Source organism: Stegostoma tigrinum, chromosome 6 (assembly GCF_030684315.1).
Source record: "Stegostoma tigrinum isolate sSteTig4 chromosome 6, sSteTig4.hap1, whole genome shotgun sequence".
Taxonomy (NCBI): domain Eukaryota; kingdom Metazoa; phylum Chordata; class Chondrichthyes; order Orectolobiformes; family Stegostomatidae; genus Stegostoma; species Stegostoma tigrinum.
Window position 1 is genome coordinate 49,055,467 of NC_081359.1, and position 23,086 is coordinate 49,078,552.

The 23,086-nt window shown below is 39.2% G+C and overlaps 1 protein-coding gene across 7 annotated transcripts in view; it reads right to left on the minus strand.

Annotated features, from left to right (window-relative positions):
• The window catches only part of fat3a (FAT atypical cadherin 3a), an 808,281-nt gene that overhangs the window by 102,021 nt on the left and 683,174 nt on the right, over positions 1–23,086 (minus strand). For all 7 annotated transcript variants that reach the window (XM_059646553.1, XM_059646555.1, XM_059646551.1 and 4 more), the window contains 3 exons: positions 20,817–21,013; positions 20,532–20,685; positions 19,481–19,714 (listed from right to left, as the gene is read on the minus strand). In XM_059646553.1, coding sequence (XP_059502536.1) covers positions 19,481–19,714; positions 20,532–20,685; positions 20,817–21,013 — 585 coding nt within the window. The remainder of the gene's footprint in view (positions 1–19,480; positions 19,715–20,531; positions 20,686–20,816; positions 21,014–23,086) is intronic.

Below are 23,086 nucleotides of genomic sequence, written 5' to 3' on the forward strand. Positions count from 1 at the left end.
CATCCCAAAGCCAAACTCAAATGAGGGAAGGAACAAAGGGTTAAAGGAGATAAATCAATGGCTGAAGAGCTGGTGTATTGTTCAGGGATTCAGGTTTTTGAATAATTTTAATGTCTTTTGGAATACAAAAGATCTGTTAAAAAGAATGGGTCTAACCTAAACTGGAAAGGGACTATCTTAGTAGGGAGATTTGCTCATTCCATTAAGGGAGACTTTACACTGATAGAGACGGGTCGTGGAAGAATTTTGAGTAGCAGTGTAAACAGAAGGATTGATAGGGAAAGTTCTGAATGCGAGGAGAGCATGTCAATTAGAAAAGAAAGACAAGAGAGAATCAGAGTATGTAGTGACTCTGAAGAACTAAATTGCATTTATTTCGCTGCAAGGTGTCTCACAGGTCAGGCTGATGAACTCAGGGCATGTTTAAGAACATGGGGTTGGGATGCCATTGCTATTACAGAAACATGGCTGAGAGATGGACAAGACTGGCAGCTCAACTTTCCAGGTTTTAGATGCTTAGAAAGGATAGAAAAGGAGGCAAGAAGTGGGGGGTAGCATTTTTGATAAAGGAATATAATAGTGTTGTGACTTGAGAAGACATTTCTGAAAAATCCTCCAGTGAAAATACGCAGGTAGAAATTACAAATAAGAAAGGAAAGATCACTTTGATGTAGTTGTACTATGGGAACCAAATAGTATGAGAGAAATTGAGAAATAAATATATAGGGAGATCTCAGATGTAGGTAAGCACAATAAGATTATAATAATGGGGATTTTAAATTTTCCAAACTTTTACTGAGACTACCAAGATGTTAAAAGTTTGGGTGCCGAAGAATTTGTGAAATACATTCAAGAAAATATTCTTTATCAATTTGTGGATGTTTCTACTAGAGAAGGAGCAAAAATAGACTCTCTTTTGGGCTATAAAGCAGGGCAGGTGACTGAAGTAAAACACAGAACATAGAACAGGACAGGCCATTTGGCCCACAATGTTGTACCAAACTGTTAACCCACTCTAAGATCAAGCTAACTCGTATATCCTTCATTTTACTCTCATCCATGTGCCTATCCAAGAGTCGCTTAAATGTCCCCAGTGTATCTGACTCTACCACCATTGCTGGCAGTGCATTCCATGCACCCACCACTCTCTGTGTAAAGAATCTACCTCTGACATCTCCCCTATACCTTCCTCCAAGCATTTTAAAATTATGTTCCCTCATGATAGCCATTTTCACTCTGGGAAAATGTCTCTGGCTATCCACTCTACCTATGCCTCTTATCATCTTATATAGCTCTATTGAGTCACCTCTCATCGTTCTTCGCTTCAATGAGAAAAGCCTAGCTCCCTCAACCTTTCCTCATAAGGCCTGTCCTCCAGTCCAGGCAGCTTCCTGGTAAACCTCCTCTGCACCTTCTCTGAAGCTTCCACACCTTTCCTATAATGAGGCAACCAGAACTGAACACAATATTCCAACAGACAGTGGGGACTGCCGATGCTGGAGAATCTGAGATAACAAGGTGTAAAGCTGGATGAACACAGCAGGCCAAGCAGCATCAGAAGAGCAGGAAAGCTGATGATTTGGCAGAGCTGAAACATCAACTTTCCTACTCCTCTGATGCTGATTGGCCTGCTGTGTTCATCCAAATCTACACCTTGTTATCTACAATATTCCAAGTGTGGTCTAACCAGGGTTTTACAGGACTACAGCATAACTTCACCGCTCTTAAACTCAATCCACCTGCCAATGAAAGTTGACACACTATATTAGAAATTATAAATAAGAATGGAAAGATCACTATGCTGGGATTGTACTACAGACCCACACCCGCGCCCCCCTCCACCCCACCGGTACTAACACAGGAATTGAGAAACAAATATGTAGGGAGATCTCAGATAATTGCAAGCATAATCAGCTTGTAATAATGGGGAATTTTAATTTTCCAAGCATTCACTGGGTCCACCACAATGTTAAAAGTTTGGATGATGAAGAACTTGTTAAATTCCATCAAGAAAATTCTCTCTATCAATATGTGGATGCTTCTACTAGAAAATGAGTAAAGCTAGACCTTCTTTTTGGCAATAAGGCAGGGCAGGTGACTGAAGTAAAAGTGGGGGAGTCTAGCAATCAGAATTTTATCACTTCAAAATATTTATGGAAAAGGATAAGCCTTGCAGAAAAGTTAAAGCTTTTATTTGGAGTAAAGCAAATTTTAATGGTATGAAACAAGAACTTCAAAAGTTGATTGGAGCATTCTGTTTGCAAGTGGGAGGCATTCAAAAGTGTGATAAGAGCTCAGAGGGATTTTGTTCCTGTCAGAGTGAAAGGTAAGGTTGGTAAGGTTAAGGAACAATGGATGAATAAAGATATTGAGGTTCTGGTCAAGAATAAAAAAGTCTTTTTTTAAAGACATAAACAACTTGGTTCAATTGAATTTCTGAATCAGTATAAAACGTAAAGGGGCATTCTGATAAAAGAAATCAGGAAGGCAAAGAGGGGATATGAGATAGCATTGGCAGATAAGGTTAAGGATGGTCCAAAGAGATTAAGAAGAAGACAGTAACTAGACTGTAGGTAGGGCCCCTTAAAGATCAAGGAGTTTGTCTTTGTGTTGAAGCCCAGGAGATGGGAGAATGAATATACTTTGTGTCAGTTTTTACTGCGGAGAAAGAAATGGAGTCTAGAGAACGCAGAGAAATAAACTTTGATATTTTAGAAACAGTTCACACTACAAACGAGGAAGTTTGGGAGGTTTTAGAGAAATAAAGGTGGATAAATCACCAGGATCTGATCGAATGTATCCCAGAACATTGTGGAAAGCCAAGGGAGGAAATTATGAGACCACTTGCAGAAATATTTGCAACTTACATAACTACAGGGGAGGTGTCTGAAGACTTGGAGGGCGGCTAATGTTAAAGAAGGGTTGTAAGGAGAAACTGGGGAAAACATGGACCTGAGTGTCTGACTTCAGTTATAGATAAATTGCTGGAGGTCATTATAAATGAAGGATTTATGGTCATTTAGAGAGGTAAAAATTGATTAGGGATAGTCAGCATGGTTTTGTGTGAGGAAAATCATGCCTTCCAAATTTAATTGAGTTTTTTGAGGAAATTACCAAAAGGATTGATGATGGCAGAGCAGTAGACATTGTTTATTTGGAGACACTTTTGTTTCAGCATTCACAGGTTTCTTCATTAAATAGAGTCATGGAGTCATACAGCATGGAAACAGACCATTCGGTCCATATTGAACATCACCCCAAACTAAACTAGTCCCACCTGCCTGCTCCTGGCTCATATCCATCCAAACCTTTCCTTTTCATGTACTTATCCAAATGTCTTTTAAACATTGTAATCATACCCATTTTCACCACTTCCCCAGAAGTCCATTCCACATGTGAACCACACTCTATTTAAAAAAACTGCTTCATAACTTTTTAAAATCTCTCTCCTCTCATGTTAAAAATGTGCCCCCAAGTCTTGAAATTCATCTTAGAGCTGATGGTAGTTTTCCCTATCTAAACCTCTTATTATTTTATAATCTTCTATCAGGTCACCTCTCAACCTCCTATGCTGCAATGTAAAATGTACCAGCCTATTCCGCCTTTTTTCATAGCTCAAATCTTTCATACCTGGCGACATCCGGTAAATCTCTTCTGAGATCTCTCCAGCTTGATAATATCCTTCCTACAACTGGGTGACCAGACCTGGACACCATATTCCAGAAGAGGCCTCAACAATGTCCTGTACAACCTCAACATAACGCCCCAACCCATATACTCAAAGGACTGAGCAATGAAGCCAAGCGTGCCAAATGCCTTTTTAACTATCCTTTCTGTACGTGACGCAAACTTTAAATGATTATACACCTGCACCCCTAAGGCCCTCTTTTCCATAACACTACCCAAGGCCCAACCATTAATTATATAAGCCCAACCCTTGTTTGTTGTACCAAAATGCAAAACCTGTCATTTATCAAGATTGGACTCATTTGCCATTTTTCAGCCCATTGACCCATTTGATCAAGATCCCTTTTAATATTAGAAGTCCTTCTTCCCTGTCTGCAATGCCACCAAATTTGGTGTCAGCTGCAAACTTACTAATCATGCCTTCTATATTTTCATCCAAATCATTGGTATAAATGATAAACAAAAGAGGACCCAGAACCAATCCCTGTGGAACATCTCTGGTCACAGACCTCCAGTCTGAAAAGCAGCCCTCCACCATTACTCTCCATCTCCAGCCTTTGGCCAGTTATGTTGGGCGACACGGTGGCTCAGTGGTTAGCACTGCAGCCTCACAGCACCAGGGACCCGGGTTCGATTCCAGCCTTGAGTGAGTGTCTGTGTGGAGTTTGCACATTCTCCCCGTGTCTGTGTGGGTTTCCTGCGGGTGCCCAGGTTTCCACCCACAGTCCAAAGATGTGCAGGTTCGGTGGATCGACCATGCTAAATTGCCCGTAGTATTCAGGGGTGTGTGAGATATAGGGGGATGGGTCTGGGTGGGATGCTTCAAGTGGCGGTGTGGACTTGTTGGGCCAAAGAACCTGTTTCCACACTGTAGGGAATCTAATCGAATCTAATCTATGGATACATTTGACAAGGTCACCCTGAATCCCGTGTGATCTAACTTTACTAATTAGTCTACCATATGCCAGGCCCTTTTTCTGAAGAAGGGTCTAGACCTTAAACATCAGCTTTCCTGCTCCTCTGATGCTGCTTGGCCTACTGTGTTCATCCAGCTCTACACATTGTTATCTCAATTGGTACTCTGTTTGTTTACATTGATACTGTTAGTATTATTTAGATCAATGGGCTAAGTTATGCTTTTTTTAAAAACCAGAATGTTAAGCAGTGTTCAGATCAATAACTGACATTTAGCTTTACATGCAAAGAAAATTAATGTTACATAACAAGGCGTAGAGCTGGATGAACACAGCAGACCAAGCAGCATCAGAGGAGCAGGAAGGCTGACGTTTTGGGCCTAGACGCTTTTGCAGAAATGTAGGAAGGCTGACATTTCGGGCCTCGACCCTGAGAAAAAAAAATCTCTGAAACAAAACTAATATTAGCAGTTTTTAACAAATCAGGGCTGTTGGTAGCACCAGGGGTGCAAATTCCTTTGCCTGGTTAGACCGTTAAGAACCCTACAATACCAAGTGCCAACTTTCAGCCTCCTAAATCAGCCCTTTCATCATTTACATTTGAGAAGTTTCCAGTGTCAGTTTAAAGTAACTTTTCCACACTTAGTTGACAAACTATATTCCATCAGATGCTGACAGATACGAATAACATTTAATGTCAGGTCAGCATCTCTCTGGAGGACTATAAGGGCAACAGATCTTAAAAACAGACAACAACACATATTGCTAAATATCTGAAATCAGGTGCCATGCAGGGATTTCACTTTTGAACTATTGCATCATCTTAATCCTCCCTTAAAAATACACATGATTTTCAAAAACAACCACACAAGAGCTAAGTAGATACACATCTCTCTACTGTGATCAATGCTTTGAATTGGGGAGAAAAATGATGAATTTGTTATGATCATTAGAATGAAAACATCATAGTGCTACGAGAGGGGTTCAAATCCCAGCAGGTTGGATTTGCATTTTCTGACTCAATGAAGAAGAACTGGATCACTGATTTCTTTTCGTGCTCCTTTCAGGTCTTTAGAGGTATACTATCAGCATTGACCGTGGTGGCTATTTGCTCCCCCTGCCAATGTTGTGTTTATCTGGAGGACCACCTGGAGAAAATAAAAGTCCTCTCTTCTCATGTCCACTTTCAGGACTAAAGCCACTAATCTTGCATCACAGGGCATCAGAATATGTTATCTAGCCTACTGCACAATTTCCATACCTCCTTCCGAATAAAACCAGCAATTGCTGCAACTAAAACATATCACTGCATTATATAGTACAGGCTAGCTTTCAGGGATTAATGCCTTTAAAAAAAACTTGGGACTCTGCTAAGTTATGTATCAACCCAGCAGATGCTTAGCCAGTATAAACCTTTTCCAGTGGCAGAATTTCATTCTCAGCAGTTTGTAAGACAACCAGTTTCTCAAAATTATGTTTTGATAGAATCAGGCAGGATGGCTTGTCAGATCAAATAATGTTCAAAGGATCTTCTGGAATATTTGACATTACAGCAAATCCAACAATGTCTACAAACAGTAAGAAAACATAGGTTAAATCAGAGATAATGGGAACTGCAGATGCTGGAGAATCCAAGACAATGAAATGTGAGGCTGGATGAACACAGCAGGCCCAGCAGCATCTCAGGAGCACAAAAGCTGACATTTCAGGCCTAGACCCTTCATCAGAGAGGGGGATGGGGTGACAGTTCTGGAATAAATAGGGAGAGAGGGGAGGCAGACCGAAGATGGAGAGAAAAGAAGACAGGTGGAGAGGAGAGTATAGGTGGGGAGGTAGGGAGGGGATAGGTCAGTCCAGGGAAGACGGACAGGTCAAGGAGGTGGGATGAGGTTAGTAGGTAGGAGATGGAGGTGCGGCTTGGGGTGGGAGGAAGGGATGGGTGAGAGGAAGAACAGGTTAGGGAGGCAGAGACAGGTTGGACTGGTTTTGGGGTGCAGTGGGTGGAGGAGACGAACTGGGCTGGTTTTGGGATGCGGTGGGTGAAGGGGAGATTTTGAAGCTGGTGAAGTCCACGTTGATACCATTGGGCTGCAGGGTTCCCAAGCGGAATATGAGTTGCTGTTCCTGCAACCTCCCACCCCAAGCCACACCTCCATCTCCTACCTACGAACCTCATTCCACCTCCTTGACCTGTCCGTCTTCCCTGGACTGACCTATCCCCTCCCTACCTCCCCACCTATACTCTCCTCTCCACCTATCTTCTTTTCTCTCCATCTTCAGTCCGCCTCCCCCTCTCTCCCTATTTATTCCAGAACCCTCACCCCATCCCCCTCTCTGATGAAGGGTCTAGGCCCGAAACGTCAGCTTTTGTGCTCCTGAGATGCTGCTGGGTCTGCTGTGTTCATCCAGCCTCACATTTCATTGTCATAGGTTAAATCAGAACTTGGTTATACTTAGGAGGAAGTGCAGAGACTTAATCTAATAAAGCTAGTGAGGATGGGGTGAAAGTTAAAATTACCTGCATTAAAATGCCAATGCATTCACAATGCTTTGGTTGCAGAAAATTACAGCAGGAGTAGGTCATTCAGCTTATAAAGCCTGTTCCACCATTCAGCATGATCATGGCTGATGGTCTCTGTCATCATCACACTTCCACTTTCTCCCTCTACCTGTTGTTACATTTTGGCTTCTAGAAATCTACCTATTTCTTTCTTAAACATATTTAAGAATTTGGCCTCAAGGTTCTGTAGTAGATATTTCCACTAGCTCTCGAACTTCTGAGTCAAGACTTTCTCCTCATATTGGACCAAACTGGCCTATCCCATAACCTGAAATTGTGTCCCTCTTGTACTGAAGTCGCCAGCCAGGAAAAAGATCATCCCTGCCTCTAGTCTTGACAGCTTGATCAGCATTTTATACTTTTCAAAAAGATTCCCCCTGATTTTTCTAAGCTCCAGTGAATACAAGACCAGTCAACCCACTCTCCCCTCATCCAGGTGGAAGGTCAGTCATGATCATACTGAATGACAAAGCAGGTTCGAAGGGCTAAATGGCCTACTCCTGCTCCTATTTTTTGTTTTTATATGGCAAACCTGTCACCTCAGGAATCAGTCTTGTAAACTTTTTCCACAGTCCTTCTACTGCAAGGATAGCTTTTCTTAGGTAAGGAGACCAAGAATGCATACCATTCCCCAGACATGGTCTCAACAAGGCCCTGTAGAGCTACAGTAAAACTGCTTGCTCCTATACGCAAACCTTTTCTCAATGATGGTCAAATCCATTTGTCTTTTTAACAATTAACCTCACCCACATGCTTGTTTTCAATGACTGGTGTACACATAGGTGCCTTTGTATATCAACTTTTCCCAATCCCAAATAATTTGGGAAGTACTCTGCCATTCTGTTTATCCAACTGAAGAGGACAACCTCACAGTTATCCACATTATACTGCATCTGCTTCATTTTTGATGCCTCACTCAGCTTATCTAAATTGCTTTGAAGCCTCTTTACATCCGCTCTCACTCCTACTTTGCTTTGTGTCATCACTAAACATGGAAATATTCCTTTGTGTTCCTCAGCCAAATCAGTGATACATGTTGCAAACAGCTGGACCCAAGTGCTGATCCCTATTGTGCTGCACTTACTGTTACCTTCCACTCAGAAAAGAGCCATTATTTCCTACACTTTGTTAACCAATTCTCTGCCTGTACCAGTGTAATACCATCAATTCCATATGGTTTGATTTTGCACAGTAGCCTCTTAAGATAGGAGTTTATCAGACGTTTTCTGAATATCAAAATTCACCATGTCCATTGGTTTCCCACATCTCTCTGACTAGTTACATCTTTAAAATGCTTCAGTAGGTTTGTCAAACACATTTCCCTTCTTATATTCATTTTGAGTTTGACTTAGTGTAATATTGTATATATTATCTAATAATATTTGATATTTTATAAGTGCCCAATTTTCATATCCTCTTTAAATACACACTGATATTTTTCTGATGACTGATGTTGGGCTAACAGGTCCATAATTCCATTTTATCCTACTTTAAATAGCCGTATAACATTTGCCACCCTCCAATCTCCTGAGACTGTTCAATAATCTTCAGAATTTTGGAAGATGACAACGAGCGCATCCACTATTTTTAGGGCCACCTCTTTACCATCATGGGGTGTAGATTATCAGGCCAAGAGGACTTATCAGCTTTTAGTCCCATTAACTTTTCCAGGACCTTTTCCTCCGAATGCTAAACTTGGTTAATTCCTTTTTCCTGTCAACACAGGATTGAAGTAGTGTTTTATTGGTCTGCCATTTCATTGTCCTGCATTATCAAGTGCAGTTCTCTTGAATGGCTGCATCACACGTGTGAACGTAAATTCAGCATTCGCTATTGCAATTCACATCCGCAGGGATTTTTAACATAATGGAAGATTATAAACCCTACTCAGCATCCAAACTACTGAATAGACTGTTGATTTCAGAACCTGGCTAAAAACGCGACTTAAATGGTTGAATAGATCACAAGGATCTGCTTGCTGTTGTATCTTCTGGATGTTTGAAGGCTCATTTTGAGTTTGGAGGGTACTTGTTTCTGATTTTTCTAGTTTTCTCAATATATGGCATGCATGCTATCCTTAATTCATTACTTGCGATGGAAGAAGGGTTTTAGAATCATGAGCAGCAACCTTAAGAAGAAAGCAGCAGTCGGGATTGGGGCGGTCTGCTAAATATACAGTTGAGGCTAGGAGCCGAGCACACATTCACATGTTGAAATATTTGTGAAAATATTGTTCGATTGACTGCTCTGGCTGAGACATATATTTTGCTAATTGCACAATATTTATTTACACAAGATAAAGAAGTTGAAGTAGTTTTTGCTCTTTATATTTTAAAGAGCCTGGATTATTGACCAATTTATTGGACTATAGCAAAAGCAAATTTTATGTAACTTTTCAAACTTTGATTAGAATCAATGAATGTTTAGTCTCAATAATTAAGGTTTGAATGCATAAATCGATATAGAAGTGCTATAGTTTGGTCTGAAGATTATGAAGCATCATGGGCGATGGACAGGGGGCATGGGCACAAATTTTTGAACCTACTTTTTGAGAGCTCTTCTCCTTCAAACTATAGTATATTATACTTCTAAAGTGAAATGAAAAGTAAGTCCTTTTTAGTTTTGTTTGTGATATAGAAAGGGATTGGTTGGAAAGGATTATAAGAGTTAGGATTTATAATCATCTAGCTAGCAACAATTTAATTGGAGATAGTCAACATGGATTCGTCAAGGGCAGGTCATGTCTCACAAACCTCAGAGTTTTTTAAGAAGGTGTCCAAGCATGTGGATGAGGGTAGGACAGTTGACGTGGTGTACATGGACTTCAGTAAAGCCTTTGGTAAGGTTCCACAAGGTAGGCTATTGGAGAAAATACAGAAGCACGGGATTGAGGGAGATTTAGCAGTTTGGATTAGAAACTGGCTTTCTGTAAGAAGGCAACGAGTGGTGGTTGATGGAAAATATTCAGCCTGGAGTCAGGTCACTAGTAGTGTGCCTCAAGGATCTGTTTTGGGACCACTGCTGTTTGTCATTTTTATAAATGACTTGGATGCAGGCATAGGTGGATGGGTTAGTAATTTTGCAGATGACACTAAAGTCGGTGGAGTAGTGGACAGTGTGGAAGAATGTTGTAGGTTGCAGGGAGACTTGGACAAACTGCAGAATTGGGCTGAAAGGTAACAAATGGAGTTCAATATGGATAAATATGAGGTGATTCACTTTGGGAAGAATAGTAGGAAGGCAGAATACTGGGTCAATGGAAAGATTCTTGGTAGTGTGGATGTGCAGAGGGATCTTGGTGTCCATGTACATAGATCCCTGAAAGTTGCCACCCAGGTTGATAGTGCTGTTAAGGCGGCTTACAGTGTGTTAGGTTTTATTGGTAGAGGGATTGAGTTCTGCAGCCGTGATGTCATGCTGCAACTGTACAAAACGTTAGTGCGGCCTCATTTGGAATACTGCCAATTCTGGTCATCCCATTACGGGAAGGATGTGGAAGCATTGGAAAAGGTGCAGAGGAGACTTACCAGGATGTTGCCTGGTCTTGAGCGCAGGCCCTATGAAGAAAGGCTAAGGGACTTGGGTCTGTTCTCATTGGAGAGAAGGAGGCTAAGAGGGGATTTAATAGAGACATACAAGATGATCAGAGGATTAGATAGGGTGGACAGTGAGAGTCTTTTTCTGAGGATGATGACTTCAGCTTGTACAAGGGAGCATAGCTACAAATTGAGGGGTGATAGATTCAAGATAGATGTCAGAGGCAGGTTCTTTACTCAGAGAGTGGTAAGGTCATGGAACGCCCTGCCTGCCAATGTAGTTAACTCAGCCACATTAGGGGCATTTAAACAGTCCTTGGATAAGCATATGGATGATGATGGGATAGTGTAGGGGGAGGGGCTTAGATTAGTTCACAGGTCAGCGCAACATCGAGGGCTGAAGGGCCTGTTCTGAGCTGTATTGTTCTATGTTCTATACATAAATGATCTAGAGGAAGGTACTGATGGTTTGATTAGCAAGTTTGCAGATAACACTAAGATTGGTGGAGTGGCAGGTAGTGAAGGGGACTGTCGGGGAATGCAGCAGAATATAGATAGATTGGAGAGTTGGGCAGAGAAATGGCAGATGGAGTTCAATCCAGGCAAATGCGAGGTGATGTATTTTGGAAGATCCAATTCAGCAGCGAACTATATGGTAAATGGAAAAGCCCTGGGGAAAATTGAAGCACAGAGATCTGGGCATTCAGGTCTATTGCTTGCTGAAGGTGGCGATACAGGTCGATAGAGTGGTTAAGAAGGCGTACGGCATGCTTTCATTCTTTGGACAGGCTATTGAGTAAAAGAGTTGGCAGGTTATGTTACAGATATATAGGATTTTTGGTTCAACCACATTTGGAATACTTTGTAGAGTTCTGGTTGTCACATTACCAAAAGGATGTGAATGCTTTGGAGAGGGTGCAGAGGAGATTCATCAGGTCGTTGGAAGGTGTTAGCCATGAAGAGAGTTGAGTAGATTAGGATTATTTACATTAGAAAGACGGAGGTTGAGGGGGGACCTGATTGAGGTCTACAAAATCGTGACTGGTATCGCCAGGGTGGATAGCAAGAAGCTTTTTACCCCAGAGTGGGGGATTCAGTTACGGGGTCACAATTTCAAGGTGAGAGGGGAAAAGTTTAAGGGAGATACACTTGGAAACTTCTTTACACGGAGGGTTGTGGGTGCCTGGAATGCATTACCAGCGGAGGTGGTAGAGGTGGGCATGACAGTGTCATTCAAGATGTATCTAGACAGATACATGAATGGGCAGGGAACAGAGGGATACAGATCCTTGGAAAATAGGTGACAGGTTTAGATAGAGAATCTGGATCAGCGCAGGCTTGGAGGGCTGAAGGGCCTGTTCCTGTGCTGTAATTTTCTTTTTTCTTTGTTTAGTCTAGCCAGGTTCCATGAAAACTACAGGAGAACAGAATGGAACCATCAAGGCCAGAAGCACAAGAAGCTCGCTAGTGACTTGAACTAACCACACCTTTAATAAGTGCACATCGGTAAAAATAGAGACCCTGAATTGGATTCAAGCCACCTCTTTTACACCAACAAAGACTCTCCCTGATTCCACAAAAATCCATAATCATAGACTATCCATACACAGCATCACGTCCTTTGTCATTTATAATCTTCAGTTGAAGAAAGGATAAGAAAGAATACAAGAAATAGCTTGTATTTATATAAGACAGTCAGATTCTCTTGATGTTCTATGGTGTTTAACAACCAATAACTCATGAACAATAGACAGAGACTATAAACCAAACTTGAACAAAAGACATTGTTGTGAAGAGAGAAAAAAACAAGAATGATGTTCAGTGCTTCCAGCATTCTGACTTATACTTGAGACAAGTATCCATGCTGCATTCTATATGCATTCACTTAAGACAACAAGCATGGGCAGACTACTTGATTATGGGTAATGTCAGAGTTAAACTAAATTCTTTTCATAAATTCTATGTGTATTGACATATATTTACTTTTTTTAAGCAACCTTTATTGAATAATGATCAGCAAATGCAATTCATGTAGTTTGGTCATTATAGACATGGGGGGGTCGACAGCCCTGTTTTTATGCTGTATGGCTCTTTGAGTCTATAACAAAACACTTGAGTTTTCACTTCACTAACCTAGAGAGGTCAACGTTAATTATAATAGTCCCATAATTACACAGGCCAAGAGCAACTAAATCGCAGTGCACATTTTGCAGGTGGATACAGTAAACACTTGCAAGGTTTTGTATTCTTTTCAATTAATCATTTAAACTATGTCCTTGTTTAAATTGCAAAAATCACTTTTCTGTATGTCTAATATCTAATTAAAAAATGATTCCATGTCAATCCAGGATGTGCAACACTATACTGATTTTAATGTTCCTGTCCTTCATTAATGGCAAGACTGATAAAAGAGTAAAATTCATTCCATTAAGTTAGACAAAACTTGTTTTCAGTTAGGTTCATTGTATAATGTTGAAATTTTACTGTTAATTATGAACAAAGTCTACTATTCCACATTAAGCATGAAACTTCTGCAGTTTAACGGCAATGGTGTAAAAAGAGTTTAACATGAAATCATGCTCTATGTATTTGCATTTCGAAAATAGAATTTACAAAAACTTCAGAATATAAAGTTGGAAAATGATAGATGTAAAACTAAGCAACGGCTTTGAAAGCAGTTTCTTAAAGATCTAGTCCTTAATATTAATTTCCCAAGGACCAGTGCAAATGTTAAATCCTAAATGCATGAATGTTTTCCACAACTCACTGAACACACACCTGTTGGCGCTTTTATAATGTTAGGTCATGAGTTATGCTAGTACCCTATTTGTGGAATTAGGGAGCATCATTAAAGATGTCTACATAAGACATTTTTTGTGCAATTTAAGCTGGGGTTAAACATAACCAGTTGTATTTGTTACCAACACTACCACTATATGGCATGACCATGTATATATACAAACACCGTATTACAGTGGCCCATCCGTCTGTTCAGAGGCACAGCAGAAACAAACACTTGATAGAAATAAGCATGAGAGCATTGGCTTCCTGTCAGAAGCAGGACATCCTGTTTCTTGCTGAGAATATTGCTGTAGAATAACGTACAAGATACCACAAAGAGATTGCTCACTTTTGGTGCATGATAAACTTTAAGGATTTTCTTAAACCCTGCATGGAAATATCAGCATTTGCTGTCTTTTCTTGTCTCAGAAGGCAGGAAAGTATTGCTATTTCTCATTAATTGTTCAGTTAAAATACTGCTTGTAACTGACGAAGCCTAGATTATTTAGAAGTTAGTTCTATTTTCTTTGACAGAAAAAGATACTACATGTAATTGAATAGAAAAGACAAATTTTGAACCCTCGAAGACATCATCACATTCATTATAATGTAAATCAGAGTTGACCTATGAACATGCATGGCTGCTAATGTTATTTGTGTATGTGCAGATCCATACTGACCACTGGTATACCGTTGCAATAAATGACATCACAGAAGTCATCTGTGTATGTGTGGGGTGTGGCCATCTTTGACACCAAGAATTCATACTTTGAACTCGACCAACGCCAGTTAGTTTATCAAGGCTTAGGAAATCTAGCAGTAAAAAGAAGCCAGAAGCTGTTGACTCCAAAAAATATGTGCATGTTCTAGGTATGGTAGAATTGGGTAGATGATTTAATCAAATTTTCAAATTTATGACAACAGGGAACAATGTGGCTTGATTTACAACACACTAACCCCAGTGAGGTGTGATACTTGAAAGAAGACAAAACTGTGCAAGTTATTCCAGACAGGTCTCACAAGGACCTTCACTAAATTAAACATTAAATTCTTAATTTATGTTCAATCACTCACATAAAAAGGATAATTTTCAATTTGACTTCTTAAATAGTTGCTGTACTTACATACTACCCCTCAGTTACTCACTCACTGGAAACTCTAGATTCCTCTGCACCTCAGAATTTTGCAACCATCCTCATTTTAAGTAATACTTAATACTTATTCTTCCAAGCAAAGTAAACAAGTTCACATTTTCCCACGTTATATTCCACTTGCCATATTTTTGCCTACTCACTCAACCCAGCTGCTATCTCGTTACGCCGTCCTTTTCACAGTATACTTTCCTACCTTCACTTTGTTCATCTAGGTCTTGAAATAAATTATAATAAGCTGAGGGTCTAGCACAGATCCTGAATGTCTCCATTCATCACATTCTTTCAATCAGCAAAGCACCCATTTATGCACACACTGCATCCCAGCAGCCAGACAATCTTCTATCCACACTAATATGTTACTCATATACCATGAGCTTCGGCTTTGTGCAATAACCATTGTCAAATACCTTCTTGAAATCCATCTCTCATTTCAACACATTGCTCAATTGTGCATTTTAAGTTGAGGAGAGGCTCTGGAAGTCAGAAGTTGAGCTACCTCCTGCAGAATACCCAGCTTGTGAGTTGTCCTATCAGCCATAGCATTTAGATGGCGGTCCATCCTTATAAGCTTTTATAGTCTTTGGAAGGTTCTAACTTGTGTTTTTATTTAAGAATTTTGAAATATGTGGAGGGTAGTAAAATGCTAAATTGATTCCAGTGATGTAGTTCTTAATCATATGATTATATATATGTCAATGGTGCTTGTGCTTGGTGAAACTATATAAATAAATAATTGTGTATACACTTTAAAACCAGCACTGACAAAATAATTCACCATACACTGTGCAAGGTTTTTCGGGTCAACTACTGGCCCACAATATAGAATTTAGTAGTAAGATTATGACTCAGGTTTTAATCTAATTCTGGGCTAAGGAGTTTAGAATATAAAGCAAGCCAAAAGTAACTAAAATTCATTGTTAACTTGAACTCTGAGAAGTTGTTAAAGGAGGAAATAAGCAATGTAAACACTTGTACCTCAGTAGCATATAAAGAACGCTCTAATAAGGTATACGGACGACATGCTGGTTGGATGATATGCCGGTGCCGGTGCCGGTGTTGGATTGGGGTGGACAAAGTCAGAAGTCACACAACAACAGGTGATAGTCTAACAGGTCTGAAAGCTTGAGATTTTAAATAAATCTGTTGGATTTTAAACTGGTGTCGTGTGACTTCTGACGACTGAGTATAAATAATAAAAACATATGTTGCTTATGCTTATTATGAATTTCCTGGTATTATTCTAAAAATTGAGTGTAACATAAGGGAAAATGTGTGAAATTATTTTCTATTTGCAAGTATCTGTTAAAGAGCACCATATCTTGCGCAAAATTTGCTTTTCTGTTTATTAACATTTCAAAAACAGTGATCTGTAGTAGATTTGACCACGTTATTGCTGTGTCGCTTGTCTGAGGCATACAGTCTTATTTGTTGCATTTATGAAACATATAATAAACAATAAAATAAGTTTAAGAAATGCTCAAAATGCGTTACAGCTTAGCCAACATGTCAACAGAAAAGACAGGTTTGCTGCAAGTTATTCTTCAGGATATTTTTATTGAAGGGAAACCACCCAAAATGATCTAATTTTTCCTCATTCTTCAGAAGTGTTTCATTTCCAGCCCTTTGCTTCAAAAATTTTATCTTTATTCACACTCACATCAAATGCCTTGTGGTCAGCTAAACAAATTTGCAGTTTACTTACAACTGGAGTGAAAGTACTAAGTAGGGGTACACTAGACAACACTATTCTAATTACTAAATAGGCAAAATGAATTTGGGAAGAAAGGATGGGACATTTAGACAACATTTTTACCATACCATTAAAATTTAATTTGCAAAAGGAAGAGCTTTGCTTTTAGGTCAAACATATTTGCAAGTATGCTATCTTGGATCATTACAACTGAAAATGACGGATTACGTCCTCAAACAATGTGAGAAATATGCCCCTAACTTAAAGAATAAAGGGTTAATTTCCAGAGTTTCTCACACTCCACTGTCCTAACTTTGGTGGAGGGCCAGCAATGGCTCCACCTGTCACATTAAAAAGGTTTCTGTCACAGATACAACGATATAACAGGTGAAAGCCAAAGGAAATACAGCTGCATACCATTTTACAGATTAATAAATAGAAATAACCCAGAGGAATTTGTAACTGTAGAGATTTTACTGTGAAATGAACTTTCACTTTGCAATTCCCCTGCAATAACTTGCAATGACCAAACTCATTGACAACTGCTCATCCAATCCATACAAGTCAGCACATGCAATCTCCAGACAATTGCCAAACATTAAACTGTGTACCTACTACTTGAATAATGTTTCTCTCAAAAGGTAGAATAAATAATTCATCATCCACATTACAAACAGTGCTGCAAACCACAAATTAAATGTGTGAATTGCACTTAACACCATCTTATGCAATCAGGAAGAGATGCTGATTGAATTGTGCAGTTGATGGATATGTGTCAGAAAATAATATTGTGACTTAATCAGGATGAAAATTAATCAATATTAAGTGATGGAGAGCTATTTGATCTAATTTTTCATCCTGCCAGCAAAGCTGAGTAGATAAGTCACAAGCAAAGATGCTGATATATTCAAGTTCGCAGGAATATTATCCCTACATTGTGCATGTGCATGTGCATTCATCATTTATCCATCTGTTGTGTTGTCTATTGTTTACTAGTAGCTACAGGTACAGGCCAAAGGCTGGGAATCACTTAGCAAATAACTCATCTCCTTGCTTCCTGAAGCTTGTCAACCATCTACAAGGTACAAGTGAAGAGTGTGATAGAATACTCCCCGCTTGCCTGGATCAATGCAGTTCTAACAAAACTCAAAAAAATGGACTCTATTTAGGTTAAAACAACTGCTTGACTGTCACCACATATACGAACATTCAGTTTCTCTTCCACTGTACTCAATAGCAGCAGTGTCTACCTTCTACAGGGTACATTGCAGAGGATCCTTAGGTAGCATCTTCCAAACCCACAAAGGACAAAGGCAGCAGAGTCATGGGAACACCACCACCTAGAAGTTAACCTCCTGCCATTCACCATGCTGAGTTGGAAACAGATTGTTGTTCTCTCAAAATCACTGGGTTAAAATCCTGGAACACACTCACTACCAGCATTATGGGTGTTCCTATAATACATGGACTTCAGCAGTTCAAGGCGGCAGCTAACCACAATGTTCTCCAAGGTGAGTACGGATGAGCAATAAATGCCAGTGATGCTCATACTCTGTCAATGATAAAAAGCTAGTTCTTTAAACTTACCTCTTACCATAAAAATAACTATTGATATATTAGCATAAACAGCCAAGAATAGCTAGGATATCAAGTAAGAGCCACAAAATGATTACAACAATAAATATTTGCATTATGTAGCATCTTATCTGACAAAGATCTGAAAGTAATTCAGAGGGTGAAACAAAAACAAATATTCTTTAATCTTAAACTTGATCATTAAAGGGTTGATAAAATGCATAAATATTAAAGCCTTAAAAGGAGAAGTAGAAAGTGGAGACGCAGCATAATTTATGAAGGTAATTTCGCAGTATCGGCTTGCACGGATGAAGACACAGCCTCGACTGGAAAAGTAAAAAGAAAAGCAGTACAACAGTTGATGGCATCAAAGGAATAGTTTGGAGTTACAGCACTGAAAAAAGTCTCAAATCAGCAAAAAATATCATAGAAGAATTGAAAAATAAAATCAATATGTATAAATTTAAAGTATTAGAATATGGAAATAAATGGAGATTAGTATAGATTGGGAGGTGGGCATGTGGGATTTGTTATCTATGGTATTTGGACAGCAGAAATCCACGAATGATGGAGGACAGGTTGCAGGCCATTGGGCAGCACTGAAATAGTCCAGTTTGGAGGCAACAATAATTTAGGTGAGATAACAAAGTGTGGAGCTGGATGAACACAGCAGGCCAAGCAGCATCTCAGGAGCACAAAAGCTGATGTTTCGGGCCTAGACCCTTCATCAGAGAGGATTATTCATTGTCATTCATTTAACTTAGTTTTATCCATTGTGAACATAGAATAGGCTATTGTTATTTTAGCTTTCTGTACTTCCACTTTAGCATCATTTACCTCAGTACCTATCTCATTTAAATTATTGTATCAATGATAATGGGAACTGCAGATGCTGGAGAATCCAAGATAACAAAGTGTAGAGCTGGATGAACACAGCAGGCCAAGCAGCATCTCAGGAGCACAAAAGCTGATGTTTTGGGCCTAGACCCTTCATCAGAGAGGGTCTCTGATGAAGGGTCTAGGCCCGAACCATCAGCTTTTGTGCTCCTGAGATGCTGCTTGGCCTGCTGTGTTCATCCAGCTCCACACTTTGTTATCTTGGATTCTCCAGCATCCCAGTTCCCATTATCACTGATACAATAATTTAGGCAAGATAGGTACTGAGGTAAATGATGCTAAAGTGGAAGTACAGAAAGCTAAAATAACAATAGCCTATTCTATGTTCACAATGGATAAAACTAAGTTAAATGAATGACAATACATAATCCTTGTAAATCCTTGTACTAAGAATCGGAAAAAATGAAGAAGTACAACTTCCAAGTTATTCAATGACACTTCTCATTCATTCCAACTCTTCATATATAAAAGTCGATGACTGTGATATCAATTCTAATTATCAAGAAATAAATTGGAATTGATTATCAGAGAAATGTTGTACCGGATTAAATGCAATTAAAATATTTATTGTTTTAAAATTCCTATCACGATACAACTAATTAAAACATGCCAGCATTCCTAATTGTTCGTTTTGTTGTCCTGTACACCAGTAGAATAAGTGTTTTGAAAAAGTTTCAATGACTTACCTGCATCTGGATCTGTTGCTTCAACCTTTGACAGCAATACCTTTATTGCTGTATTTTCATAAACAGACTGAGTATAATGATTGGAGGAAAATATAGGTGGATTGTCATTCACATCTTCCAATAACAGAACTATTCCTGACTGGCAGTAGCGTCCACCACCATCTGTTGCTCTGGCAATCAAATTATATACTTCAGTTTCCTCACGGTCTAAAACTGATAATGTTTTTAGTTCACCTATTGGATGACCACAACAAATCAGAAGTTTAGAATAAATATAAACTCACAATTGTTGAGAAAGTAACAGCAAACAAAAGCTAAAGAGCTATAATTCCTAATTATTCAAATCATTCTAGGCCAGGTGAAATTATCCTAATTCTGATATAAGCAGAACCTCCGTGTGGAATATTATACTATTAGCTGTTAAAACACACAGAATGCAACACAGTTTAAAAGTATTTCACAGTCATGAATTGACAAACAATAATTGAATTTTGAAAGATACATACTGAAGTGAAATTCTTTAAATAGAGGAACAATATCCTCAGTGAGCAACATCCAGGCATTTTGTGGTTTGCTTCTACACCTCCAAAATCAGTTTGTCAATAGGCTTGCCACATTATGTGTTGCTCTAATTGTGTAATTTACACTGACATGCTTAAATAAGTTAGTGTTAATGTCTGGCCACTATAAAACTATTTTAATCTTTAGATTGCTTCCCTGTTCGGTAACCATATTTTTCATCCTAACCTTTACCTTGTTACAATACACCTTTTGGTTTTCAGTATTTTTTTAATAGGTTGTTTTCTGTTCTGTACATGCATTAATACTGACCAACTCTGTGTGGAAACTCTGCATGATCAAAAATCTGTGCTATTGAAAAATATCAGCAGTTTCTATATTTCAGTTGTTAAAGAAACTCTCAGATACACCATTTAAATTGAATTTTAACATAACACATCTCTATCACATTAAATAATTAAACTCACTCTTTTTAGTTCTTACTCCAATAAATAACTTGAAAAATCCATGTTGAAACAACAGAAACGTTTACCATATTCTGGTTCCAGGAAAAAATTTTCTGAGCCAGTTCCATGCAAAGAATACCGTATTTCTGCATTAAACCCAACATCAATATCACGGGCACCAATCCTTAGAATAACTTCATTTGGTGTAATGTCTTCCAAAATTGTCTCTGTATAAGTGACCTGCAGATATTTGACAACAATATGGAGTTTCAAACATAACTCATACTTCAAAAATTAAAACAAACATTAGGACACTGAATAAGGGTTACTTATGATTCAGAAAGCAATGGCAAAGCACAGATGCGACTTACTTGATCACAGATTGGACTGTTATCATTAGCATCCAGCACTCGGACTTCTACCACTGCTCTTGATACAAAAAGTCCATCTGTAGCTGTGATATTCAGAAAATAAATATCCTGTTCTTCACGATCCAGTGGTCTCTTTACATAGACTTTCCACTCATTCTGCACCAGGCCGAGAGCAAACTTCCCTTTATCATTTCCTCCTAATCTCACACAAAATAAGGCATGTGTCAATCAAAATTGAGATTATTCCAAGATTGTTTAAAAAGTATTTACCCCAAAAAATAACTAACTAGTCCAGCAACATTGTCAGTTGAAGATAAGTTTATTAATGAAATTTTCAGCCCTGGAACATGATCTAAGGTAAATGAATTTTAAAGTAATGATACAAAAGGCTGCATACAACGGGCTGCACTTAATACATTCCTACCAATGGGTTTGAATGTGAGGAGGGCTAGTTAAATCCAAAAGGAACTTGTATACCACCCACCTGCTTGCCCCTGCATCCAATGCAATATTTTCAACAGTAGAGTGGTGCAAGGTTCCCTGCCTGGCAATGAGCCGACTGAGGCCTGTAGGTGTGCAATTAATTCCCACTAAGGGTCTCATTCTGCCACTGCTAAGATTTAATGGTGGCAGAAAGGGTCATGCTAAGAACTGAAATGAGCAGTGTTCTCTGTGTAGGCTGGTGGCAGATAAATGGGCACACTACACCAATTCAAGATTTTATTTCCCCTCCCGTTTCAAGCCCCAACCTCCCCTCACCAAGGCCTATCACCTTAATGTTCATTGTGATTCTCAACTATTCTTAAATGATTCAGTACCGCAAGCCTGAAGAGCTGAAGAACTGTTAATTTAGAACTGGCTTTTAATTTTGATCTGAGACTTTTTAATTCAGAAGAATAATGTCTAATTCCAGCCTTTGTTTGCAGGGCACTCAGTGCTTCCCTTGGTGGAAACATTTTTCTTGGTAGGAACATAATGTTTAGATTGGGGCACAAGTAATCCTGTGCCTCATATGAAATTCAGCCCACATATCTAGAATTACTTAAAAGGAGCTTAGAATGTACTTCAAGGAAAATACCTGCAGACACGTTCCTACACCCAAGTTTAATCAATGTCATTTTCCGGACACAGAAACCTGTCCTACATTTGTGCAGCATTTGCAGGACTTGCTTATAGATCCGCTGATACTAATTAAAAACTGGAAACTGATATGAACAGAGCTCAAATCCAATCATTTCACAGTAACAAGACATAGCATCGACCTATATCACAGCATTAACCAGCAGCATGAATGCTACATTAGTATCAACTGCAGCATAGTCGGTAGTAACTTGACTGTAAGCCAGATGGTTGTGACTAAAGTTCCACTCCAGGTCCTGAGTACAAAAATCTCGGCTGGCATTCCTGTGCAAAGCTGATGGAGTGGGAGCATGGTCTGCCTTCTTGGGCGAACAAATTACACTATCTGGAAGAGGAGTTGGGAACGTTACCCTTGATCAATGTTTACCCCCTCCTATCAGAATTATAATAACAGATTACCTGGTCATTATCACATTTCTGGTTGTTGGATTTTGCTCTTTACACACAAGTTTCAGTGCTGTCTATGCTAAAACATCAGTTACACTTCACAAGGTTGTGACAGTGGTCATGAAGGCACTTCACAAACTAAAGCCTTTCTTTTACGGCATTTCCAGTCCACACATCAGCCAATAGTGAGGCCTCCCAGAGTTAGGTTGGAATAAAAATCTAAAGATGAATCTACTGTTTCCACACTTGCCTTTTCAAAATATGCAGTGGTTGCAAAACTGTCGTGTAAATACAAACCCTTAACAGAATTAAGAGTCATTTTCTATGATGCACATAAATCTGCTGGCCACTAGACTGATTGCCTAAATCAGGTAAACTTTTTTTGCAACTGAGTACACAATTGTTGCAAAAATAGAATGCAAATATAGCAGCAGTTATAGTAATGGTGGTATCAAATTATAAGGTCGACAACAGATTATCCGTAAGTAAATAGAATACTACATTTGCAATCACAAGGTGGAATTTTCTCAGGCTGGCGGAAACAGGTTTGGGAGCATGCAAGTTGGGAATGTTGCAGATAATGATACTGAGTATGGGTCTTGATGTGCTCTTTCTTGCTTTTCTAGGATCAGTTGAGTTGGGTGCAGCAGGGATACATGTGGCTGAAGTGGGAAACCATTAAGAGTAAAATTAGGGACTAATGTATCCATGCGTTTTCTCTTTCCCAACAATATAGGAGTTCC